Consider the following 26,980-nt stretch of genomic DNA (forward strand, 5'->3'; position numbering starts at 1 on the left):
ATCGTGCTAGGCCCTGGAAATGTGAGATAGACATAGAGCCTGTCCTCTTGGCACTTAAAAATCAAATAGCAGAGACAGACAGCTTACAGTATAGTGCAGTCAGGCCTTGAAGGGAGTGTATTCGTTTCCTGTTGCTGCTGTAGCGTAATTGCCCCAAACGTAGTGGCCTATAGCAACACAAATTTATTCTCTTACGGTTCTGGAGGTTAGAAGTCTAGAGTGGGTCTGCAGGGCTATGTTCTTTTTGGAGGCTCTTGGAGTGAATCAATTTCCTTGTCTTTTTCAGCTCCTGGAGTCTGTCAGCATTCCTTGGCTTGTGGTCCCTTCCTCCATCTTCAAAGCCATCAACATAGCACCTTCTCTCCTCTCTGACCTCTGCTTCCATCTTTACATCCCCTCTCTAACTCTAACTTTATTACCTCTCTTTTATGAGGACCCTTGTGATTACATTGAGTCCGTGTTAGATAATCCAGGATAATATCCCCACCTCAAGATGCTTCACTTAATCATATCTGCAAAACCCCTTTTGCCATGTAAGGAAACATATTCACAGGCTCTGCGAAGTAGAATGTGGACATCTTTGGGACCTTATTCGGCTTACCACAGGGGGAGTGCTTGTGACATGGGACCACCTATTAAAGGAGGCTTTACTGTTCTAAAGGCTTAGAAAAGGCATCCCTAAAGGAATGTTGTCTAGAACAGGACCTGTGATGAGTAGGTCTTAGCCAGCAGAGAGAAGACCACTGGGTATGAAGGCCAGAGAAGTGAGAGAGGTGCAGTAGCTGGGCTGTAGAGTGTGAAGATGAATGCCAGTAGGTGACGATCCAGCAGATTGCAGGGCCTTGGAGACCAGGTAGGGAGTCTGGGGAACCAAGAGTGGCTTCTTCTTTCTTTTTTTTTAAATTGACTTATTGTAATGAAAATATATTTAACAAAACATTTGTGATTCTGCATTTTTTACATGTACAATTCGGTGACTTTGATTACATTCATCATGTTGTATAACTATCACCACTATTCTTTTCCAGATTATCCCAGGACCATTAACAGAAACTCAGTAGCCCCCAAGCATTGACTTCTCCTTTTCCCCTACCTCCCGTCTACCCACTCCTCATAACCACTAGTAGACCTTCATCTCCATACACTTGCCTATTCTAGATATTTCATGAGTGAGATTTCAGTCTTGGTCCTTTTGTGCCTGACTAGTCTCATTCAGCATGTTCTCAAGGTTCATCCATGCTGTGCCAGGTATCAGAACTTCATTCTCTTTGTTGTTGCTAGTTGCCATTGAGTCAATTCCAACTCAAGGTGAGCCTCTGTGTGCAGAGTAGGGCAGCTGTATAGGGTTTTCAAGGCTGTGACCTCTCAGAAGTAGTAGATCACCAAGCCTATCTTACAAGGTACCTCTGGGTGGGTTCAAACCACCAACCTTTAGGCTAGTAGTCCAGTGCTTAACCGTTTGAGCCACCCAGTGACTCTTCATTCCTCTTTATGGCTGAACGACACGTACACCACATTTTGCTTATCCATGTACCTGTTGATGGACATTTCAGTTGTTTTTACCTTTTGGCTCTGTGAATAGTGCTGCAGTGAGCAAGTATACAAATCTCTGTTTGCATTCCTGCTTTCAATTCTTTTGGGTACCTACCTAGGGTTGGGATTGCTGGGTCATATGGTAGTTCCATGTGTGGCTTTTAATCATGGGTGACCCATGTGTTTTAGAAAGTCGTGCGGCCAGACGACGATCAGGCTAAGAATTGTAGCATTTCAGAGATGGAAGAGCTTTCTAAACTTTTAGCTCTAAACCTATATTTTTACAGATGAGGGAACTGAGAGGTTAAGTAACAGGCCCAACATCACCAGAGAGAATCAGGACAAGAACAGTGCCTAGCATGACCCCAGCTCCAGGAGCAGTGCTCAGCAGCCCACAATGCACTTTGAAGGTTGTATTTGCTTCTTAGTTTTCCCATGAGAATCCTGGGAAGGCAGGTATTTGCAAGGGTGGAGATACACTCGGAAGGCTGGGCCGTTTGGCTGCTGACACTCCTCCAGCAGATGCTAGGCTTGCACCTTGGGCTGATGACATCCATCTCAAAGCTGGGAACTGGTGCTCTGACCTCCTGGCTGGGCCCCTCCATGTGCTGCCAGACCCCTGCCAGCTCCACTGTGGGTGCTGCAGGGTCCAAGCTGGGCCTTTGGAGAGAAGGCAGCCACTGTAATGGCTTCGTCTGTTTTCTGTCTCTAGCCCTGGAGCAGCTGCTGACAGAGCTGGAGGACTTCCTCAAGATTCTTGATCAGGAGAACCTGAGCAGCACTGCGGTGGTGAAGAAGAGTTGCCTGGCTGAGCTCCTCCGTCTTTACACCAAAAGCAGCAGTAAGTGTGGCTCAGGGCCTTTGAACTGTCCCCATGGAAATGGAAAGACAGCACAAGGAGGCCTTTCCTTAAGGCGGGGAGCCCCTGGACTCTGAACACCCAGCACTGCAGCCCACGAGCAAGGTTTTAAGACAGTTTTCAAAGCACTATTCTTTACTGATTGGAAGTAGAGATGGGATAATAAACTACTATAATAGTAACTAGCACCTCACGGAGCATTTCCCACGCGCACAGGTGTTAACTTGTATCTTCAAGAATTCCCTGCGAGGGTGGTGCTGTTATAACAGATGTGGAAACTGAGGTGCAGAGAGCTAAAATAACTTACCCAGTTATACAGCCCAGGGGAAACAGCAAAACATAGCTTTAAGACTTTGTAAATCACAGAACCCTGAGCTCCTAATTTCTGCTACGTTTTTGGTTGATGTCGAGTTTGCATACAACAAAGTGCACAGACCTTTAGTGTTCAGTTCAGTGAGTTTTGACAATTGTGTACACCTATGTAATTGCCACCCAGACAAAATATAAAATATTTCTATCATCCCAGAAAGTTTTCTCTTACCTCTACCTGGTTAATGCCCTCCCCACCCCACCCCGAGGTAACCGCTGTTGTGATTTCTTTCACCATAGATTAGTGTTGCCCGTCCTAGAGTGCGAGATAAATGTAATCATATGGTGTCTACTTCGTCAGCTTCTTTTGCTCAGAAATTTTGTGCTTGCCGTTAGGTGTGTCAATAGTTTGTTCCTTTTTATTGCTGAGTCGTCTTCCATTTTATGAATCTACCACATTTTGTTCATCCATTCACTCGTTGGTGGATATGTAGATACTATGAATAAGGTCTTGGCAATCATGAATAAGGCTGCTGTGAACATTCTGGGGCAAGTCTTCTTGTGGACGTATGTTTTCATTTCTAGCAAATAATGGAGTTTTTTCAAAAACGTCTTGTGAAGTCAAAACAGCTTAGTTCCGTTTATTTTTACATCAGATGCTTTAGAATGAGAAGCAATGTCTGAGGACGGTCAGGGACAACAAACAGAGGACACTGAGTCCACCTGCCACCCTGCAGGAGCAGCTGAAGTCCATGCCAGAGCAGGAGCCACTCCCAGGGAAGCGTCCCATCTGCCACAGCCACCACAGTCAGGAAGTGCTTCCTCGCGGCCAACCTAAATTGGCCAAGCTGCCTTTCCAGCTCACTCTTCTCTTCTTTGTTCTGGTGGAATTAGCGTCTGGTCTGAGTAACAGAGCGGTTGTAGAACTGAAGCATGTTGCTATATGCCCATAGGCCTTTTCTTCTGGCACATAGTCCGAGTTGTCCTAGCCTTTCACCAGAGGTGTTTCTTTCATGCCCTCTGTCGCCTTTGCACCTCCTCAGGCTGCCCGTGGTTCCCAGGCTCCTCCAGGCTTTGTAGTGGGTGTCTGCAGGCTTGTGATGAGTGCTGTCAGCATGCCTTCAAAGAAAACCCTCGGCGGGCGGAGTAGGTGGGAAATCCCCATTACAAAGTAGGTGAGTTAGGGGTGATTCACCACAGAATTTAAAGCTCACTGCCCAGGCCATTTCCCTGTGCTCTGAGAACATTCAGTTACAGAGAGCGCCTCTTTGGGGAATTGAACAGCACCTCCATGTGATGAAGGCTGACCCATGGTTCTCAGGCTAACCAATCTATCGGGGCCATCCATGTTGGGTCCCTCTTTGGTTTAATGTGCCATGTGGCTTCCTGTAGAGAGATCTTTGTTCTACCCCCTATCTTTATATGTCCTGCTCCTATAAAGCCAGGCTACCCCCATCCTCTATCTCTGCAGCTTGTAGGGCTGCCGGGGGCTTCTGAGAACTGGTCCAGGGGCTCTCCAGTGTGAGTTGCCTCTAGAGCACTGTCCAGACCACCAGTAAGTGTATGTGGCCATAGTGAGGACTCTGGCTGTCACCTTCTATTCTCAGAAGTGATGTCCACTTATTAATAGCCACCGTTTGGCAGCAAAGCTTCTGGCCCTTAATCTACCCATGTTGACTGTAGAGTGTTTATCACAGCAGCTAACATTTATTGTGAGAGCCATGGTGGTTCAGTGGTAGGATTCTCGCCTTCCATGGGAGAGACCTGGGTTCAATTCCCAGCCAATGCAGATAGGCACCACCTGTCTGTCACTGGAGGCCTGTGTGTTGCTATGATGCTGACCAGGTTTTAGTAGAGCATCTAGACTAACACAGACTAGGAAAAAAGGTCTGGTGATCTACTTCCAAAACATCAGCCAACGAAAACCTTATGAATTACAGCAGTCCAGTCTCATTGAATGTGGTGTTGCTGTGAGTCAGGGCCAATTCCATGGCAGCGAACGGCAACGACATTGACTGCATACTTAAACTGTGTCCCAGGACTGTGCTTAAAGTATTAAATGGCATGGGTTACGTCATTTAATCCTCATCACGAGCCTATGAGGGAGTTGTTGTCATCCCATTTCACCAAGAAGGGAACCACGGCTTGGGAAGTAAGTGGCAGAGCCAGGGCTGCACCTGGGCAGGTGGACTTAACCATTCCTCTCACCTCACTTCCCCATATTCCATTGCCCAGACTGTGTTGCAAGGATAGAGCCCCAAGCCTCCCCGAAATTGTAGCATTCGTCCTTGTCCCTCAGCCTCCCAAGCCCCCTCATTGTTTTCCAGAACATCTCCTAGGCCTGATGGGACTTTCAGGTACAGGCAGACTGATGGCTCCATGCCAGCCTTTGGTCCTCTTGCTCTGAGCTGTTGTTCATGCCCACATGTTGGGGTGGAGAGTACAGCAGAGTGTATTCATGGTTTCCTCATCTTTTCATTTTCTTGCCATGAACGCAGGTTTTCTACTCTCTTTGCTCTGCTTTTGTCTGGTTGGCAAGGTTAAGGCACAGACTGAGACCTGTTCTTTGGGGGCTTGGCTGCCTGCTGTGTGTCTGTACCCTGATCAGTGTGAGCAGTGGCACCCAATCCCCTGCTCAGCGGTTCTGGGGACATTTGGGGGGCTGCCATCTGATAGGAAGAGCTTCAGATGCTACACTGTTTTGATCCAATGGTAGCTGTTTCAAAGAGGGTCCATGGCTTTCCTTTCCATCCCTAGCCCAGTTCTCTGGGAAGGACCCCCCTGGCTGCAGGTAAGGTCAGGTCTGCCAGAAATTACACACTCCCTCAGAGCGCTACAAGCTCTCCTTTCCAACAACACCTGTGGCCACTGTCTTTTCACACGTGGCTTCTGTAACTACCTGATTCAGGCCTGTCTTCCCACAAAAAAAAAAAAAAAAAAAAAAATGCTGCCGAGTGGATTCTGACTCGTGCTGACCCCCCTGTATTGCAGAGTAGGACTGCTCCTTGACTGCTCCTTAGGGTTGGTTACAGAAGCAGATCACCAAGCCATTCTTCCGCAACGCTGCTGGATGGGTTTGAACTAGCAACCTCTCAATGAGTAGCTGAGCACAAAGCGTTTTTACCACCCAAGGACCTGTCTCCCCCACCAGATGGTTGGTTTTCTGAAGGCAGAGATGGTGTCTGTTTTGTTTGCCGCTGCATCCCGGTGCCTGGCATAAGAGACGATGATGCTCAGTGCACTTTTGAAAATGAACGAGTGAAAGTTCTCTGGCCCAGGCTTGCTGCCTCCTAGACATGGGACTGCTCAGCAGCCTCCCCTTACAGTTGCAGTAGGTCCTACCGCAGTTGCAGTAGGTCCTGGGAGCCTCCCCTTAGCAACCTTGACTAGTGCTGAATTAGCAACACTACTGGGCTGCTAACGGAAAGGTTGGCGGTTCGAACCCACCCAGATGGCGGCTCTGTGGAAGAAAGACCTATCAATCTGCTCCTGTAAAAATCACAGCCAAGAAAACCCTATGGGGCTGTTCTACTCTGTCACGTGGGTTCACACTTGACAACACCTAACAACGAATCGAAACCATTTAGAAACCAAGTCAGTCACAGCCTGCAGAGTGCCCCAGGCAGGCAGACACTGTCTGGTGAGGTGGCCATTACAAGTTTTCTCTGTAACTTCTACGTTGACGTCTTGTGAAGGAAGTACCTGCTCACAATCTCACAGTTAAAACAATAACAGCAATATCTTTCCATTTTCGTGTGTGTGTGTGTGTGTGTGCAGGGAAATGAACTTAGCCAATAATATGGAAAAATAATCATAAAACAAACATTAAACACTGTGTTCCTCCACTTCCCTTTCTGATTTCTATCAGGGTCATCTGAATATTTTCATGTACTTGTGCTTCATCTGTGTGTATTCAGCTTTACATTTTGTTCTGTGTTTAGAACTGCTGCATGTATACATTTCCATGCGTTGACAGTTCACATACTTTTCCTTTTTTCGCTTTTCTGAAACTGTACGTCTTGGATACCCTTGTAAATCAGTGGACATGAAGCTGTCTTGTTACTTTTCACAGTTGGGTGGTATCCACCGATAGATATACCAGAATAGTTAACCAGTCCCCTGTGGGCAGGCATTTAAGTTGTGTTCTTTTTAAAAAAATTTATTTCATATAATATTGCAACTAATATCCGCAAATAAAATTTTGTCTACATGCTGCAGTTTATCTGCAGGATAAAGTTGGGTCAAAGAATTATGAATGCTTAAATTATGCTCCAGAAGCACTTCGAAAATGGTTGTGCCAGTTTACACATTCTCCGGTAAGTCATTTATTTTATTTTTTTTAAAGGTGATTTGGTGTTATATATGGCAGCGTGTCGCAGTTTCTTTCGCATTTTCCTATTTTTGAGCCTTTGAGTTACTGCCTAAGTTTGGGGCTGTCATTTAAAAATCTTTGTTAGTTATGACATGACCTGACTTTTTCAAATTCCCTAACATTTGAGTTTTGTACTCTTGAAAACCTAAGAGTTAGGTATAAACAGGCAGTAGTTCATCATAATTGTTTTCCATATTGTATAGACAAGAAAACCGAGGTCCAGAGTTTAGCTGTTTTGCTAAACAAAACAGAATTACACCGTTCACGGCAGAGTTTAATCGAGACCCCTGTCTTCCACCTCAGCCCCCAAGAACATTTTCTCCTGTGCCACACTCAGAGAAAGAACTGACCCAGCCCTCTGTGGGTCTTGGTCATTGGAAGTATAAATGTTGTGGCCGTGTCCCCAGACCTTCTGTTAGCCCAAGACAGGAACTATTCCCAAAGCCAACTCTTCAGACAGGGATTGACTGGACTATGGGATAGAAAACGATATGGGTGAGGAGTGAGCTTCTTGGATCAAGTAGACACATGAGACTATGTGGGCAGCTCCTGTCTGGAGGGGAGAGGAGAGGGCAGAGGGGGTCAGAAGCTGGCCAAATGGACACAAAAGGAGAGAGTGGAGGGAAGGAGTATGCTTGTCTCTTTAGGGGGAGAGCAACTAGGAGTATATAGCAAGGTGTATATAAATTTTTGCATGAGAGGCTGACTTGGTTTGTAAACTTTCACTTAAAGCACAGTAAAAATTTTAAAAATTTGGCTGTGTTTGAGCCCCATGGTTCTCTCCTGCAAACTATTTCAGCTCTTGGTATAGGACTGATGCTGCTGACTGGTCCTGGCAGGGCTGTACGCTGAGTTGGTGGTCCCACAAGCTGATGACTAAGACTGATTTAGCCATATTCTCCTCCTGTCGAAGGGCTGGCAGTTTGAACCCACACAGTAGTGCCATAGAAGAAAGGCCTGGTAATCTGTTCCCATAAAGATTACAGTCAAGAAAACCCTATGGAGCTCAGTTCTACTCTGTAACACATGGGGTCGCCATGAGTTGTGATAGACTTGATGGTGATGGGTTTGGGTTTGTTTTTTTGGTTCCTCTTGGTACTCAGGGCTCCATTTTTGGCCTGTTAGCTGGAGTCTGGGCGGTCTGTGGCTGTGGAACAGACTGACGCTGAACTGCCTCTTTCGTCAGGGGTTTGAATCAGGTCCCTTGGCTCAGGAGCAAGGTCTCCAACCACTGGAATGTATCAGCCACAAGTTTCTAGGAAGTGCAAGTTCAGGGCCGAGAAAGAAATATGGGAGGATTTCTAAAAGGAGAAATGCTAAGATGAGCTTCCTCTGAAGGCTTCAGAAGAAAGGCTCCTTGGAGGATTAAAATCAGAGCAAGTGTCTGGAGACCAGCTTTTCTCCACCCTGATAGACACTGGGAAGATGTCTAACCTGCACAGAAATGATGTTGAAGCGGGGGAGGGCTGTGTTGCTGTAGAGTATAGTTGTAGAGAAGGTGGCTGGTGGCTCCCAATTCCAATGCCCATTATACTCACCCCTCCAAACCCAGAGCTGATAGCATTTGGCTCTCTCAGGCCCCCACAGTGGCACCCCACATAGAGGCCTGTGAGCTAACCTTCCAGGTCCTCACTGAGACCTCTCTTTTCTAGACATCAGAACCAAACCCAAACCCAAACCCATTGCTGTCGAGTCGATTCTGACTCATAGCAACAGAGTAGAACTGTAATTGTAATTGCCAACCTTTTCATTAGCAGAAGTAGCTCTGAACCACTACGCCATCAGGGTTTCCTTCTAGACATCACTCAGATTTAATTAGCTCCCTTAAGTAATTCAGACTAGGATGAGAATGACTGATAGGGAATATTTGCAATTTAAATGAAATGCTAGGAAACCCGGAGAAATCTCTGCTTGGTAGACGATGAGGCAGAATTTTATTTTGAGGTAGGATGACTTTTCACTTAAGATTTTTATACCTAAAGCTATCCTTTCTGTACCGCACCCTTTTCCCCTGGGCTAGAAAACTAGCCGTCAGCAACTTGTCATTTCTTTTTTTGAAATCCTTCAACTCTCTCTGTGATAGACTCTTTCAATCAGCTCAGATGTTGCGTGCTCTTACTGGAACTTAAGCAGATGAAAAGGTTTGGCTAAAGGGGGACATGGTGTCTCCCTGGGAGCCCTTTCTCTTCATGAAGTCACATGAAGCCCATGTCTTTGGTCTTCGTCTTGCAGGTTCTGATGAGGAGTACATTTATATGAACAAAGTGACGGTCAACAAGCCACAGAATGCTGATTCTCAAGACAAAGGTATGGTGCTGGGACCACTGATAGAATGGCTGGCTCCCAGGATGGGGCAGGGACAAGGCTCGGTCCCACCCCACCCTCCTCCCTTCCAGCCAGGACACAGACAGGCATGGCCCGGTGGAGTTGTTTTTGGAAGCCACGTTTTGGTGGATGGTATTTTGGGATGATGTATTTCGGGAAGTTTCAACGGGCCACCTCCCATCCCTTTCATGGATAAGGAATCTGTCCCTAAGCTCTCTAAGCTTCTCCCAGCACCATCCCCAGAATAGGAAGTCATGATTTTATTTATTTATTTATTTATTTAAATCAAGCTGCTGTGTCTGGTGCTGATCCCACGGTTCTAGCGTATGTCTTCTTATAGAAGTCTGGGTTTTTTTCTTTTTCTTTTTTTTTTTTTTTTGGTATAGAGAGGAGAAGTGGTGGTATCAGTGACTGCCTTGATATTCAAAGATTATGTTCAAAGGTGGCCTCTTTGGCAGAACATCTTGACTCCCATTGGAAGGACGGTGTGTCTTCCATGGCACCTCACCCTCTGCTCTGCCCTGCTCCCTGCTTTCTCAGTTACAACCTCCTGCTGTGGGTCCAGAGAGTCCCAGGGAGGCACAGAGGCTCGCAGAGCTGCTAGTTGTGGAGGAGGATGGATGAGAGTCCCTGTCTCCCAACTCCCAGACCTGCAAGTCAAAGGCCAAGGCTTAGTGAGTGATGGGAACACAACACCCCAGACACTCAGTCCTAAGGAGATGGGTAGGTGCTTTGTCCCTTTTAGAGGCTTGGCTTCAGGATCTCAGCCCCCAAAGCCAAAGAGCAGTCCTGCCTGAGCCTCTCTGTCCCAGCCTCAGAAGAGCCTCTGGTGCCTTTTCCTTACAAGCACACACATAGTGGGTGCTCTGACTCCCCCAGTGTGGTTTCTCCACAACCTGCCCCACTGCCAACCTGAGGCTCAACAGGACTCGTCCATATGAGGGACAGGCTCTCTGCCGGTGACATTTGCCTTCTGGGTAAACTACGGGCTAGAAAGAGCCATAATAACAGGGTCGGTGCTGAAAGTGTCTCGATATACTGGCCACTGTGTAGCTCCTCTGAAGATGAAAGCTCTGTGGCTGGGCCATTTTTGACGAGGGCTGGATGGGTGAGAGGAAGCATGCCAGAAACCCCAAGCAGGCTCCTTCCAAGGCAAAGGCATTGGTGTACCCTATTCTCGGAGGAAAACACCACTGTCTCCAGGGACCGCCTGCCTAGGCAATTAACACCTGCTCAGGTTGAAGTTACTGTACATGTGATCCGACGATCTCGGATAGTGAGACCCCACGTGAGGCACGGCACTCTTCACGAAGCCCTTCTCCTGCTTCCTGCCCACAGTGCCCCAGGAGCAGAGCCTGCTGACCAATGGGGAGCCCGGCCAGCATTCCTCAGCCCCCCAGAAGAGCCTGCCTGATCTCCCACCACCCAAGATCGTAAGTGTTGGCCCGGAAGTCCTGTTTCCCAGACTCAGGCTCTTAGAACTTCCTTTCAGTTGTCCTCACAGGTTTTGATCCATCGAGCATCTGGCATGTTCTGAGCACCTTCTGTGTGTAGGGCATTGGGCAAGGCCCTGGGGAGAGAGAGCAAAAGTGGGTCTGCCCCCTGCCTGCAGTCATGTGTCATTTGCTCAGGGCCCCAGCACTCAAGATGCTAAGGGTGGTGGGTGTGGGCAGTGGAGGGAGATCCCCTTTGTCCAGTGCCACCACGTGCAGTGACGCTCTGCTCTGCAGAGCCATGGTCACCAGCTCAGGCTGTGAGGCTGTGAGGCTGTGAGGCTGTGAGGCTGTGAGGCTGTGAGGCTGTGAGGCTGTGAGGCTGTGAGGCTGTGAGGCTGTGAGGCTGTGAGGCTGTGAGGCTGTGAGGCTGTGAGGCTGTGAGGCTGTGAGGCTGTGGTGATACCTAGAACAGAAATAATGAGAATGTCGACACAACGTGAAGAATGTAACCAATTTCACCGATCATTATGCCTAGAAACTGTGGAATGGAAACAGATTATGTGTGTATTATTTTCACCAAAAATAAAATATTAATCTCATGTATATGTATATATGTCATATCATACTCCACTCCCTGCCTGAAACCTGTCAGTGGCTCCCACTGCATTTAGGGAAAAATGTCCATGTTCCTTAGCTCCAGCCCATCACATTCCTCTCTGAATCCAGGATCAGATTCTGACCCTGGTGCCCTCATCTACCATGCCCCCAGGCAGCTGCTAACAGGCCTACACCTGGGGTGGGCATTCACCAACCAGGTCCTCTGGCACTGCAAGGTGCCAGCTTGGTTCTAGGAGTCTGTGGTTACAAATATGATGGTGAACTGATAGGCCTAGGATGGGGGACCGGGGCTGTGGGAACAAACATACTCAGGTCACATGGTGGGGGATGTCACTTCTTGTCCATGAGTGGGGACAGCCCCAGATTCTGGCCTTGGGGTTGACAGCCCATTTGTTAGTCCCCTGCTCCTTGACACCAAGGGTGGGGCCCAAGGGCTCTGGGTGTGAATTGAGAGCCTCTGAGCAAGGTGGGGGTGGGGTGGGGGGTGGGGCGAGGGAAAGAGGAAGGGCAAATAAATGGCCTTCCTCTAGTCTAGAGCAGGCTTCCTTTGTTGTCTGTGACTGGGGACTGCTTGGGGCCAGGAGAGTCAGCGTCAATGTCAGAGAGAAGCTTGGTGCTGGAGTTGGGAGAGCATCACCACCCAAGCATAACATGACTCTGCGGTGGCCTTTCTGACACGTGGTAACTTCTCCTTTGGACAGACTCTGGGCCCTGGGGAGATGCGCAGCAATGGACCTGACTTTATGGTTTAAGCCAGTTCCCTCCCTGTGAAATCTCACTGAGAAGGATGAGTAGTGCTGGCTGCCCTTCTAGGTCCTTCCTAGTTCTGTCTCTGGCATCCACCCCTTGCCTCCGGGGCCCTCAGATGCAGAGTGAGGACAGAGGGTAGTACAAGCCAGGGATACCCTCCCCCTGTCCATGTGCGCACACACACGCGCACGTCTTCTCTCTCTCAGGCCTCTTCCTCTCTGGTCAAGTCTGGACTGAAGCGGCCGTAACCCTCAGTTCAAGGCCCTCAGGGGGGTGGCCAGGGTGAGGCAAACAGCTGTGTGCTTGGTCTGAGGGAGGAGGAAAAGCAGGCAGCAGCAGGAGCTTCTGAGGGAGTGTGGCAGCTCAGCCCAGCCAGGCCTGGCCTTGGGGTGATCCTGTGGCCTCTCTTCCTCAAGACGGAGAAGGCCTGTCCCTTCCTGCCCTCACCCAGAGCTTCAGGGCTCTGTGGTGCTCCCCAACCTGGATGTCCAGCCTACCCCGCTGCCTGGCCCAGGGCTCGCCTGCCCAGGGCACCTCCGCCCCTGCTCAGGATGCTGGCAGGTGCCACCCTGAGTTGTCATTACTGTATCTTGGGTCCCAGCTCCATCCCCACAGAGTCAGTGGGGAGCAGGCCTGTCCAGCAAGGGAAGGGGCAGCCAGAGGTCTGAGCAACCTCGAGGGTGTGGGCAGTGACTCAGGCAGCTGTGGTGTCTCCAGGCCGCTGCATGCACTGCCAGGTGCTGTGTTCACTGCAGGAGAAACAGATGTCTGCTGGCCATTGTTGATCTTCCTGGCTAGCATGGCCATCTGTATCCCACCCTCCCTTTGAGGCCTGCACACACATTGGTGTGGGCCTTAAATGAGCTGTTCCGTGAGAGAACCAGCTGACTCCACAAAAGGAAATTGCCTTGACCAGCCTGGGAAGCTAGGGCTAGCTTTCCCCACTAGCCCACCATCCGGGAAACATCCACAGTGCACTATGGGGCAGTGAATGCCTCAGATCATCTTGGCCACCCCTCATCTTCAGCTCTTATGTCTAAATCAAGGGTCAGCAAACTATAGCCCAAGAGCCAAGACCAGCCCACTGGCCGATTTTGTAAATAAAGCTTTATTGGAACACAGCCACACTTACTTGTTTGTGTATTGTCTGTGGCTGCTTTTGTGCCACAGCAGAGTTGGATAGCTGTGACAGAGACCACGTGGCCTGCAAAGCCCTAAAATAGTTAGTATCTGGCCCTTTACAAAAAAAAATCTTTCCCATTTCTCCTGATTATTTCTGAGCAACGAGACCATGTGGCTTTTGCCCCTTGTCTTTTCCTGAGAACCATCAGAAAATTCTTCTATGTTTCGAAGTCAAATCTCTTTTGGATCTTCATTTAATGTTTACAACCATGATGATGAAGATATTGATAATTAAAGTGAAAAAACCCACTGCCATCCAGTCAATTCCCACTCATAGTGACTCTGTAGGACAGAGTAGAACTACCCCATAGAATTTCCAAGGCTGCAAATCTTTACAGAAGCTGACTGTCACATCTTTCTCCCAAAGAGCAGCTGGTGGTCGAACTACTGACCTTTCGGTTAGCAGCTGAGTGCTTAACCACTGCGCCACCAGGGCTCCTTGTTGTTGTTATGTGCTGTCAAGTCCATTCCGGCTCATAGCAACCCTATGTGTAACAGAGTGACGAAACACTGCCAAGTCCTGTGCCACCCTCACAGTCGTTGCTACGTTTCAGCCCATTGTTGAAGCCATTGTATCAGTCCATCTTGATGAGGGTCTTCCTCTTTTTTGCTGACCCTCTACCTTACCAAGCATGGTGTCCTTCTCCAGACACTGGTCCCCCTGCTAACATGTGCAACGTACATGAGACGAAGTATTGCCATTCTCGCTTCCATGGAGCACTCTGGCTGTACTTCTTCCAAGACAGACTTGTTTGTTCTTCTGAAGTCCATGGTATATTCACTATTCTTTTCCAACACCATAATTCAAAGACATCTCTCTTCTCTGGTCTTCCTTATTCATTGTCCAGCTTTTACATGCATATGAAGCAATTGAAAATATCATGGCTTGATTAGAAATGGGGGAATTCAGCGTCAAGAAGGGGAGAGTGTCGATATATTGCAAGGTTGGCAACCAGTGTCACAAAACAACTTGTACATTAATTGTTTAATGAGAAACTAATTTGCTCTGTAAACTTTCACCTAAAAAAAAATTTTTTTTTAGCACAATAAAAATAAATGAAGTGAAAAGTAAAATAAATGTGTGTGTGTGTATATATATATATATATATATACACACACACACACACGCACACATATCATGGCTTGGGTCAGGTGCACCTTAGTCCTCAAAGTGACATCTTTGCTTTTCAACACTTTAAAGAGGTCTTTTGCAGCAGATTTGCCCAATGCAATATGTTGTCTGATTTCTTGGCTACTGCTTCCATGGGCATTGATTGTGGATCCCAGTAAAAATGAAATCCTTGACAACTTCAATATTTTCTGTTTATCATGATGTTGCTTATTAGTCCAGTTGTGAGGATTTTTGTTTTCTTTATGTTGAGGGGTAATCCATACTGAAGGCTGTGATCTTTGATCTTCATTAGTAAGTGCTTCAAGTCCTCTTCACTTAAAACAGGCAAGGTTGTGTCATCTGCATATCACAGGTTCTTAATGAGTCTTCCACCAATCTTGATGCCACTTTCTTCATATAGTCTAGCTTCTTGGATTGTTTGCTCAGCATACAGATCAAATAAGTATGGTGAAAGGATACAGTCCTGATGCACACCTTTCCTAATTTTAAACCACACGGTATCCCCTTGTTCTGTTTGAACAACTGCCTCCTGATCCATGTACAGGTTCCCCATGAGCACAATTAAGTGTTCTGGAATTCCCTTTCTTTGCAGCGTTATCCATAATTTGTTATGATCCAGGCAGTAGAATGCCTTTGCATAGTCAATAAAATGCAGGTAAATACCTTTCTGGTATTCTCTGCTTCCAGCCAAGATACATCTGACATCAGCAATGGTATCCCTTGTTTCACATCCTGTTCTGAATCTGGCTTGAATTTCTGGCAGTTCCCTGTTGATGTAATGCTGGAACCATTTTTTAATTATCTTCAGCAAAATTTTACCTGCATGTTATGTTAATGATATCGTTTGAGAATTTCAACGTTCTGTTTGATCATCTTTCGAATGGGCACAAATATGGATCTCTTCTCAGTCAGTTGGCCAGGAAGCTGTCTTCCAAATTTCTTGGCGTAGACGAGTGAGCACCTCCAGTGCTGCATCAGTTTGTTGGAACATGTCAGTTGGTATTCCATCAATTCCTGGAGCCTTGTTTTTGGCCAGTCCCTTCAGTGCAGCTTGGACTTCTTCCTTCAGTACCATCGATTCTTGATCATATGCTACCTCCTGAAGTGGGTGAACATCTACCAGTTCTTTTTGGCACAGTGACTCTGTGTTTTCCTTCCATATTCTTTGATGCTTCCTGCATCATTCAATATTTTGTTCATAGTATCCTTCAAAATTACAACTCGAGGCTTGAATTTTTTCAGTTCTTTCAGCTTGAGAAATGCTGGGCTGCTTCTTCCCTTTTGGTTTTCTTAGCCTAGGTCTTTCTTTGCACATTTTACTGTAATACTTTGTCCTCTCAAACCACCCTTTGAAATCTTCTGTTCAGCTTTTACGTCATTTCTTCCATTTGCTTTAGCTGCTCTGTGTTCAAGAGTAAGTTTCAGAGTCTCTTCTGACATCCATCTTGGTCTTTTCTTCATTTCCTGTCTTTTTAATGACCTCTTTCTTCCTGTATGATGTCCTTGATGTCATTCTACAACTTGTCTCGTCTTTGGTCATTAGTGTTCAGTGCATCAAATCTGTTCTTGAGATGGTCTCCAAATTCAGGTGGGATATACTCAAGGTTGTCTTTTGGTTGTTGTGGACTTGCTTTAATTTTCTTCAGTTTCACCTTAAGCTTGCATATGAGCAATTGATAGTCTGTTCCACAGTCATCCTCTGGGCTTGCTCTGACTGACGATATTGAGCTTTTCCATTGTCTCTTCCCACAGATGCAGTCGATTTGATTCTCGTGTATTCCATCTGATGAGGTCCATGTGTATAGTTGCTTGTTTATGTTGTTGAAAAAAGTTATTTGCATTTCAGCTAACTATTCCTAGGATATTGATCTTTATGTATTTAAAAAAAATTGTTTTATTGTGCTTTAAGTAAAAGTTTATAAATCAAGTCAGTCTCTCATACGAGAATTTATATACACCTTGCTATATACTCCTAGTTGCTCTCCCCCTAATGAGACAGCACACTCCTTCTCTCCACCCTGTATTTCCGTGTCCATTCAGTCCATTTCATTTTTGATGACGTCCAGCTTTCCTAGATTCATACTTTGTACAGTTTACGTTCTGATTATTAATGGATGTTTGCAGCTGATCTCATTTTGAGTTGTGCCACGTCAGCTGGTGCACGTTCTGCAAGCTTTACTCCATCCGTGTCATTAAAGCCAACTCTACTTTGAGGAGGCAGCTATTCCTCAGTTGTGTTTTAAGTGCCGTTCCACATGAGGGGCTCATCTTCTGGCACTATATCAGTGTTCTTCTGCTATTCATAAGGTTTTCACTGGCCAATTTTTTCAGAAGTAAATTACCAGATCCTTCTTCCTAGTCTGTCTTAGTCTGGAAGCTCCACTGAATCCTGTCCACCATGGGTGACCCTGCTGGTATTTGAAATACCAGTGGCATAGTTTCTAGCATCACAGCAATACTCGAGCCACCACAGTAGGACAAACTGACAGACACATGGTGGCCAGGGCTCCTGGTAGTCCTTTATCCGTAACCCTGGGAGATTAGGATCTCTTTCTCCTTTGAACTCTGATAATAGGGCCATTGTGTCTGTGTAATTATGTGACTCCCTTCTGGGTAGTTATGAAGTCATTTTATCATTGAAGTTGTCCCAGGCTCGTGGCTTTTGCCCTAGCAGCCCTGTAGACAGGGACTCTGTCCTGCTTCTCTGTATTAAGGCAGAACATGGTATAAACGAGGTCAGACCCAAATGTCTCCCGAGTTTCTCCACAGTGCATCTCTTCTTCCTCCACCAAACGCGTAGACACGCAACTTTTCTCCTTTCGATTGATACTTTTACAGGATAGAGCTGTGCAGAGTTTAATCCTTAACAACAATCCCATGTGGTAGGTATTTCTACTCTCCCCATTTTACAGCTGAGAAACTGAGGCAGAGAGAGGCTAAAGAACTTTCCCAGAGTCCGCACAGCTGGAACGTGCCAGGATTCCAACCTTGACCCTGGAGGTTGGATTCCTCATCACTGCCCTGCCTCTGGGAGAGGTGTAAACTTTTATAGTTTTTAAAATAATTTTTTATTGTGTGTAAGGTAGAAGTTTACACAGCAAGTTAGGGTCTCATTTAATAATTTCTGCACAAATTATTCAGTGATATTGGCTACATTTTTCACAATGTGTCGTCATTCTCATTCATTCCGTTCTGGTTGTACCATTTCCAGTACTCTGGTTTCCCTACCCCCTTACCTTCTCACCTCTGCTTTAGAGTCATTTTTGAGCATTTGGTCTCATATAGATGATTTTTTTAAAGGAGCTCAGTACTCACAAGTGACATTTTTTTAAGAACCAGTCTGTCATGTAGCTAAAAGGTAACCTCAAGGGATGATTTCAGTTGAAGGTTTAAAGAGTATCTCAGGGTGATAGTCCCAGGAAGTCTTCTAGTCTTAATCAGTCCAGTAAGCCTGGAGTTTTTAAGAATATTTATCTTCCATTCTATCAGGATCCATCTACTGTGGCCCTGATCAGAATGGTCGGTGGTGGTAGCCTGGCACCATCTAGTTCTTCTGGTCTCAGGGTAGATGAGGCTGTGGTTCGTGTAGACTGTTAGTCCTATAGACCACTTTCTTCCCTGAGTTTTTGGTTTCTTTCTTTCCCTTTTGTTCCAAATGAATAGAGACCAATAGTTGTATCTTAGATGGCCACTCTGAAGCTTTTAACACCCCTGACACTACTGAGCTCATTGGGGTGTAGAAAATATACTTTGTGAACTATATCATGCCAATTAACTGACTTGTCCCATGAGACTATGGTTCTAAGCCTTTAAACCCAGAAAACCAATCTCACGAGGTATTTGGTTACATCTAAAAGGTGCCTGTAACTGTGTCCCCTGTGTGGTTTATTATGTACATGAGTATACATCCATACACATGTACCTATATGTACGTATGCCTATAGATACATCTGTGTGTGCACACATATGTATCTACATACTCATACCCAACCATACACGTATTTTTTTCCTTTTTTAATATTCTTTTTCTTTTAATTTTATTGTGTTTTAGGTAAAAGTTTACAGCACAAAATAGTTTCTCATTTAAAAATTTATACATAAATTGTTTTGTGACATTGGTTGCAATCCCCACAGAGTGTGACCAGTCTTCCCCTTTCCACCCTGGGTTCTCCGTGTCTATTCGTCTAGACCTTTCTGCCTTCTCATCTTTGCTTTTGGGTAGGTGTTGCCCATTCGGTCTCATATATTTGACTGAACTAAGAAGCACATTCCTCATGTGTGTTATTGTTTGTTTCATAGGCCTGTCTAATCTTTGGCTGAAAGGTGGACTTTGGGAGCGGCTTTAGTTCTGACTTAGCATGATGTCCAGGGGCCATAGTCTCAGGGGCTCCTCCAGTCTCTGTCAGACCAGGAAGTCTGGTCTTCTTTTGGTGAATTTTAGTTTTGTTCTACATTTTTCTCCCACCCTGGGAGCATCTATTGTGGCCCCTGTCAGAGTGGTTGGTGGTAGTAGCCGGGCACCATCTAGTTCTTCTGGGCCCAGGCTGGTGGAGGCTCTGGTTCATGTGGTGCGTTAGTCCTTTGGACTAATATTTTCCTGTGTCTTTGGTTTGTTTAATTCTCCTTTGTTCCAGACGGGATGGGACCAATAGATGTATCTTAGATGTCCACTCACAAGCTTTTAAGACCACAGACACTACCCACCAAAGTAGGATGTAGAACATTTTCTTTATGAACTGTTATGCCAGTTGACCTAGATGTCCCCTGAGACCATAGTTCTCAGCCCTCAGCCCCAGTTACTCAGTTCCTCAAGGTGTTTGAATGTGTCTGGAAAGCTTCTACAACTGCCTTGCCCAAGTTGTGCTGATTTCCCCTGTATTGTGTGTTGTCTTTCCCTTCACCAAAGTTAATACTTGTCTACTATCTAGTTAGTGATTTCCCCCATATACACATTTTTTGGTTGTTGTTGGACATTTACATTTAAAAAAAAATTCCTTGTAAGTGTACAATTCACTGGCATTAATTATAATCACAGTATTGTATAACCACTACCGCTGTTTATTTCCCAAACTTTCTCATCATACGTTGGATTTCAGTGGCTTGGGAAACTCTCACAAAACATTCCCTAATCCTCAACCCGTAGACAGAGTGGCCTCCCGCGACACACCCTTTGGTGTTAATGACTCATGAGGAGCTCCCGAAGAAGGGTTTGTTCCCTCTGTCCTTTTCTAATTGTGGGAATCTTGGAGCCCCTGGGTGGTGCAAACTGTTAATGAGCTTGGATGCTAACTGAAAGGCTGGTGGTTTGAGTCTACCCCAGAGGCACCTCAGAAGAAAGGCCTGGTGATCTATGGAAAAATTAGCCCTTGAAAACACTGTGGAGCACAGCTCTACTCTGACACAGCTGTGGACTGAGTGTGGCTCTGAGGTCCTTAGTTTTGGTGAATAGCCCCAGGAGCAGTGTTCTTCCCTGGGAGAAGCTGGGAATGGACACTGTTGCAGTCCGTGTTGAGCTCATACCCACAAGGGGCTGAGCCCAGGCTGGCCAGCCTCCCACTGTGTCCTTGGTCAGGACGAGGGGAGCTCTCTCAGCCATTCATTGTTTGGTGGTGTCGAATTGATTTTCACTCACTGCGGCCCTGTATGACAGAGTAGAACTGCCCTATAGGGTTTTCTAGGCTGTAATCTTTATGGAGGAGCCCTGATCTTTCTCCTCCAGAGCTGCTGGGTGGGTTCGAACTGCCAGCCTTTCGGTTGTTATTTGATTGAACTAAGAAACACATTCCTCATTGGTGTTATTGTGCTTAAGCAGTGCGCCACCAGGGCTCCTCCCTCAGTCATAGATCCCAAAATAAGCCCATTGTCCAAGGCAGAGCCTTCTGGATCAGCACTCCATGCCAGCAGAACAGAGAACCCTGGAGGTCCAGGAATCCACCTGAGCTCAGAGCCCTGTGGGCGCCTTCTCTTGGCTGCGACCTCCATGACCTTCCTCCACCCCCCTACCATGAAGAGCCTCTCGCTGCTCTTACCTGGAGTTCCCTGGGGCCCCAGGCCTGCCCCTCCTGTGGAACACCCAGCGCAAGGACTTCTTAAATCCAAGAGTGGGAGTGCATTTCAGGCTTTGTCACTTCCGTTGCCTACTCATTTTGAAGTTCCCTGGGCCCTCCTCAGGGGCTTTGGGATTCAGAAAGATGCTGGAGACTCATGTGCGTGGATATTTACACATATGTGACCTACCAGGTAATAATGATAGAATAATATAAAAATATCCATGCAACAGTGGATATCTTTTTCCTCCCCTGCTAATGCTTATAACTACCACCCGCCTGTCAGTTTGTCATACCATAGTGGCTTGTGTGTTGCTGCGTTGCTGGAAGCTGTGCCATCCGAATTTCAAATACCAGCAGGGTTACCCATGGTGGATAGGTTTCAGCAGAGCTTTCAGACTAAGACAGACTAGGAAGAAAGGCTTGGTGACCTACTTATGAAAACAAGCCAGTGAAAACCTTGTGGATCACAATAGAACATTGTCTGACTTGCTGCATATGTATCAGGAGGGATCAATGGCTAGAGTAGTATATCATGTTTGGTAAAGTAAAAGGCCAGCAAGGGTGAGGGAAACCCTTAGTGAGATGGATTGACACAGTGGGTGAAACGATGCTCTCAGACACGCCAGTGATGGTGAAGAAGATGAGGACCAAGCAGGGTTTCGTTCTCTTGTACGTGGGGTCACCATGAGTCAGAGTCACCTTGACATAGCTAGCTAGCTATTGCTTATGAGGTTTTTTTTCATAGTCTAGTGTCCATTTTACAGGTGGAATAATGGAGGAACAGAGAACAAGTTCATGCTCTATGCTTCTACACAGTTGCGTGTATTCTTTTTTTACCTTTTAAAAAATTATTTTGTTATTGAGAATATACCCAGCAAAACATACACCAATTCAACAGTTTTAAATGTACCATTTGGTGACAGTGATTACATTTTTCAAGTTGTGCCACCATTCCCACCCTCTTTTTCTGAGTTGTTCCTCCCGTATTAACATAAATTCATTGCCGCCCAAGGTTCCTCTCTAATCTTCTGAGTTGCTGTTATCAGTTTGATCCTGCGTAGGTAGTTCTTAAAAGAGCACAATGCTCAAGGCAGACATTGTTTCCTAATTAAGCTAAATTATTATTTGGTTTGGAAAAGACTTCAAGGGATGTTTCTGGTTTAAGGTTTAAAGATTATCTCAGGGCAATAGTTTTGGGGATTCATCTACCTTTATGGTTCCAGAAAGTCTAGAGTCCATGAGAATTTGAAATTCTGTTCTGCATTTTCCTCCTTTTGACTAGGATTCTTCTGTAGAATCTTTGATGAAAATGTTCAGTATTGGTAGTAGGGCACCATCTAGTTCTTCTAGTCTCATGGCAAAAAAAGCAGCTGTTCATGAGGCAATTAGCCTCCCATTCCATATCCCCCTCCTATTCCTGGCTCTCCTTCTTCCTCTGTTTCTCCGCACAAATAGAAACCAATTGTGCCTTGGACACATATGTTCTTTATTCTACTCAAATTGTGCTTGCTTAATTCCCCTGTAAACTTGGGGGTTGTCTTCAAGACTCAGCCCCAAGGTCATCTCCTCTGTGCCTCCTGCCTTGGTCCTAAATGTTCCTCATGCCCTCTGGTTCCCACGTGAGTTTGACCTTGTCTCTATTACTGCAGTACTCACAATGCTCTTGATTCTTAGCTGCTGAACACTTACCGGCTAGTGCAATCTTCCTTATTACTGACTTGTGAATGTCTGGATGTGTCCCTCGCATGCAGTACACAGGAGCCATCCAGTACTTGCTGAATGAATGATTGAACTGTATGATGGTAGAAGCTTGGGATTTAGAAACCTGGTCATCTTCTTGATGTGCCATTGGTTAGGCCTCATCTTTCTAGAAAATAGATTGTACTTGAAAGCCACAGTAGCTTACGTAACAACCTGACAGTATCTGGACCTTTACGTGGACTATGTATTACATGCATGACGATTTTGTGTGTCGAGGGGAGAGTGCAGATGGTTAAGCACTTGACTGCTAACCAAAAGGTTGACGATTCAAACTCACGCAGAGGCACCTCAGAAGATAGGCCTGGCGATCTTCTGAAAGATCACAGTCTGGAAAACCCTAGTGAGCACAGTTGTACTCTGACATACGTGGGGTGCCATGAGTTGGGGCCGACTCGATGGAAACTGATTTTTTTTTCTTTTTTTTTTTTGTGGTAGGATCTTTTTTTCTCTCCCTTTCGATGAAGGAGAAACCTGAGGCTTGGTGTGGTCAGGCAGCATGCCCACAGCCTCTCGGCTGGCTGCAGACCAGACACTGACCTGGGTGACGGTGAATTGGGGTGCTCCCCCTTCTCCTTCCCCACTTATTTGAATTCCAGTCAAGCATTTTTTCTTATGCACTTCCTCCTCTTCCTGCCATCTAAAGGGTTGATTCCAAGTTATTCCCTGTGTATTGCATCTGAAAATGTTTTTTTTTTGTTTGTGCTGCAGATTCCAGACCGGAAACAGCTCCCCGTCCCAAAGATCGAGTCTCCAGAGGGCTACTATGAAGAGGCTGAGCCCTATGACACGTCCCTAAATGGTACAGCCAGCAGCCTGGGCTTGGAGAGGGGCTCGATGGTGCCAACTGATCCCATAGACCGATGTGCTCATCCCAGGCCGGAAGGCAGAGGGCAACCTGGGCTGCTCTTAGTGGCATTGAGAACAGGCCTCTGGTCTACATGGGAAGCCAAGACCCATGGCAGACCTGCTTGCTTGGACAGAGGGGCTAGGGGCGGTGCCAGGCCATGAGCTGGTTTTCTGTGTTTCTACCTGGGTGTTGCTAGATTCAGCATAGAAGTGCGATGGAGTGGGGGCGTTGGGAGGTGCACAAAGGAAATGGTGGTCAGGCTAGTCTGAGCTCAGCTTCTGTGTTCTTTCATACATTCATTCAGGAGATACTGTTTCCCTGCTCTGTGCTGGGTGTTTTCCCAGGAGTCTGGGGTGCAACAGTGCCCAGGATGAGAGCCGTGCCATCACAGCACTTATGGTCCCCGTGAGCGGAACCACACAACAGATACATATACAGTGTGCCGGGTGATTAAGTGTTAGGATGGCAGGGGGAGTGGGGGCTGGGCTGGGGCAGCAGAGGGGTGTTGTTTAGATAGGAAAGGCCTCTCTGATAGTGTGGCCATGAGCAGAGTCCTGAGTGCAGTGGGGGTGGCGCATGCAGGTCCCTGCAGGAAGGACTTTCCAGACAGAGAGGGCAGCACACACTGAGGCCCTGAGCTCCTGGTATGTATGAGGTACAGCAAGGAGACCAGCGTGGCTGGAGCGGAAGACACCACTTAGTTCTAACTCACTGACAGGAGATGGGATGCACAGGAGGCCTGCGGGCCATAGGGAGGACTTGGCTTTCTCTAAATGAGGCTGCAAACCCTAGAGGGTCACTTAGTAACCAGCCTAACTTAGGCGTTACAGAGGTGGCCCTGGACGCTAGGTGGAGAACAGACTGTGGGGCAGGACTCAGGCTGAAGTCCCCTTTTCTTGGCCAGAGGCTCTCAGCCTGAGGAAACCCAATCAGAAGTGCTCTTGGCGCAGGGGTTCTTTTACACAGGGAGGTCCAGAAGGTTCTGGAAGAGGTGGTGTGGTGCTATCTTCAGGGCGGCTGGACTCTGGTGCGCTTGTTTTTCCCTTAACATCTCCTTCTCTTTCCCTCCTTTGTAAATGAAAAGGCTTTGAAAGCATAAAGCAACTGGCAAATGTCAGAGATGAGTGTCCCTGGCACTGGGAATGAACTTGGCTGAAGGGGGACCTTGTTAGTTCCATAAAAAAAGGGCCAGGGATGAGACAGGACCAGTGACTGGGGGCTGTTCTTTCTGGGTTCTCTTTTTTCACGTTTTACCTACTGCCCCTGGTTTTGGGAACTGTGTGGGAGGCCAGGGCCTGTTTTGACTGATGTTATGGTAAGAGGCTGGCTGTATGGGCAGACGTCATTTAGTTTTAACCCATTGAGCGTGTGAGGTGTTGCCGAGTCACCGGTCTGGGCTAGGATTTCAGACCAGCGCCAAGGGTGTGGTGCTGACGTTGGGGTGCATCTTGAAGGTGGAGGCAGTGACTCACCTCGGTGAGTATCACCTGTACCTTCAGTTGAGTCTCTCCAGGTGTGGGCTGGGCCAGCTGGGGCCTGCCTCCCAGACGTTCCTGGGGGGGGGCCAGGTTGTGGGGCAGAGACTAAAGTCTGGGCTTTGTGTAAGAGAGACACAAACAAGCTGTCAGAAATACCCAGGCTTCTTGGCATTTGTCCCTCAGCTGTGAATTCAAATTGGTTGTGGCTATGATGGAGTCCATGGATGTTGTGTACAAACAGTTAATGTGCTCAGCTGCTAACGAAAAGGTTGGTGGTTCAAGTGTACCCAGAAGTACCGTGAAAGAAAGACCTGGTGATCTACTTCTGAAAAATCAGCCATTGAAAACCCTGTGGAAGACAGCTCTACCCTAACATACATGTAGTCACAGCGAGTTGGAGTTGACTTAATGGCAACTGGTTTGGTTTGATTTTTGGTAGTCAGGAATGGGGTCGGCTTGAACTCACCGTGGGAGTAGGTCAGCAGAGCTCAGAGATGGAGGGAATCTCACAGTAGGTTCAATAGGCAGGTGGGAGGGAGCACGCCACTGCCTTGCTTCCCCCTGGAGGATGAGGACTGAAGAAGACTTAGGGAGATGTGGTCATGCTTGTCAGAAAGAGAGGGCTTCACCTGGGCTATCAACTGGCCTGTTTTCAAGTCCCTGCCTGTCATCCTCACACCTGATGGAGCAGTGGGCTTGCAGGTTGCAACAGGAGGAGCAGCTGTTGGGCCCCAGCCCCTTGCTCTGGTTGGTTGGCCAACCACAAGTCTTCTGACTTCTGCCGAGGACCAGTTGCTTGGATTCCTGTCCTGCTCTGTCAGCAGTGACTCCACACAGCTCACTGGGTCATACTACTCTCTCTGAGTAAAGGCTACTAAGTGCCCTGATGGCCTGTGCTGGAGATATTAGGCTCTGTCCTGCTGGCCTGAGGCATCAGGTACTTCATGTAGGGGGTAACGCTAGCTGCTGTAACAAATAACCACCCCCCCCCCCCCCCCGCCCCAACTGCAGCTTATAGTAACATGATAAAAGCCTGTTTCTCATTCACATAGCAGCTCCGTTTGGGTATAATTGGTCAGGAGGTAGTTTAGGGAAGGAGCCTTTGCTGGTTCAGTGGTGGAATTCTCTCCTCCTGTGCAGGTTCTATTTCCATTTCTAGCCAATGAACCTTATGTGCAGCTACCACCCGTCTGTCAGTGGAGACTTGCGTGTTACTATGATGCTGAGAGGTTTCAGCAGAGCTTCCAGGCTAAGATGGACTAGGAAGAGAGGCCTGGTGATCTCCTTTCAAAAATCAGCCAATGAAAACCTTATGGATTACAATGGTCCAACCTGTTCTGTTCCGTTGTGCATGCGGTTGTCATGAGTCGGGGGCCGACTTAATGGTAGCAACAACAATAGATAATTTAGGTGCCCAAGCTCCTTCCAAAGAGAGAACAGAGAACCCCTCTCCGTTTCTTAAAAGTGCCAGGCACATATCACTTCTGCCCATATTCCACAGTTGACATGCAGTCACAGGGTCATCTCTGGATGTAATGGGAGCTAGGAAATGAGGCCCTGGGCTGGGCTGTGGCCTCTTCTGACAGGCCCACAGCTCCAATGGGAAAGTACTCATTCCTGGTGGACGGGCAGCCAGGTCACTGCCTCTGCGTCTCTCTCTTTGTGTCTCTGCACTAGTTCTGTTGTCTCTTCATCTTGTCTCTCTCCATCTCGCCTCTGGATGTCATACAGGTCATTCTGGCAGAGTTCTCCCTACTGGAGTCCCCAGATGGGTAGAGGTACCTGAAGGAGTCGTTTACGCCACCATCACCCTGGGTACTGCTTGTGCGCACACCCGAATGCCTGCTGCTTGGTGGGGTGCATGCTCCAGGGGTGGCCACTGCCCTCTCCCTGTCCTCATGCCTGGGTCCTCCATGTCCGTGCCTGCGTGCCATCCTTCCAGGAGGAGTGACTTAGCGTCCTCCCTTGCACAGACCCCTGCCCATAGCATCCCAACTCATGGCTACTCTGCTGTCTGTTCCCAAGGGCTTCCAGTAGGACACAGTGGGGTGCCGTCCACCTGGGGACAGCAAAAATGGGGATGGCGACATCTGAGCCCCCTGCCTTCCACTCCTGTTTCCCAGTGACCCTGGAAGCCAACTCTGTTTTAAGAATATCCTGCATTTCGGGACATAGGAGTCCGGGTGGTGGAAACGGTTAAGTGGTCAGCTACCAACTGAAAGGTTGGGGATTCAGATCTATCCAGAGTTACCTTGGAAGAAAGGCCCAGTGATCTGCTTCCAAAAGACCACAGCCTTGAAAACCCTATTGAGCACAGTTCTGCTTTGA

General features: G+C 47.3%; 1 protein-coding gene across 1 annotated transcript in view; it reads left to right on the forward strand.

Annotated features, from left to right (window-relative positions):
* AFAP1L2 (actin filament associated protein 1 like 2) overlaps nucleotides 1-26,980 on the forward strand; it is a 126,609-nt gene that overhangs the window by 77,645 nt on the left and 21,984 nt on the right. Inside the window, exons 2-5 of the mRNA XM_023546692.2 lie at nucleotides 2,246-2,374; nucleotides 9,306-9,380; nucleotides 10,737-10,831; nucleotides 23,036-23,126. Coding sequence (XP_023402460.2) covers nucleotides 9,329-9,380; nucleotides 10,737-10,831; nucleotides 23,036-23,126 — 238 coding nt within the window. The 5' untranslated portion in view covers nucleotides 2,246-2,374; nucleotides 9,306-9,328. The remainder of the gene's footprint in view (nucleotides 1-2,245; nucleotides 2,375-9,305; nucleotides 9,381-10,736; nucleotides 10,832-23,035; nucleotides 23,127-26,980) is intronic.

Source organism: Loxodonta africana, chromosome 16, assembly GCF_030014295.1.
Source record: "Loxodonta africana isolate mLoxAfr1 chromosome 16, mLoxAfr1.hap2, whole genome shotgun sequence".
In the NCBI taxonomy this organism is placed as follows: Eukaryota; Metazoa; Chordata; class Mammalia; order Proboscidea; family Elephantidae; genus Loxodonta; species Loxodonta africana.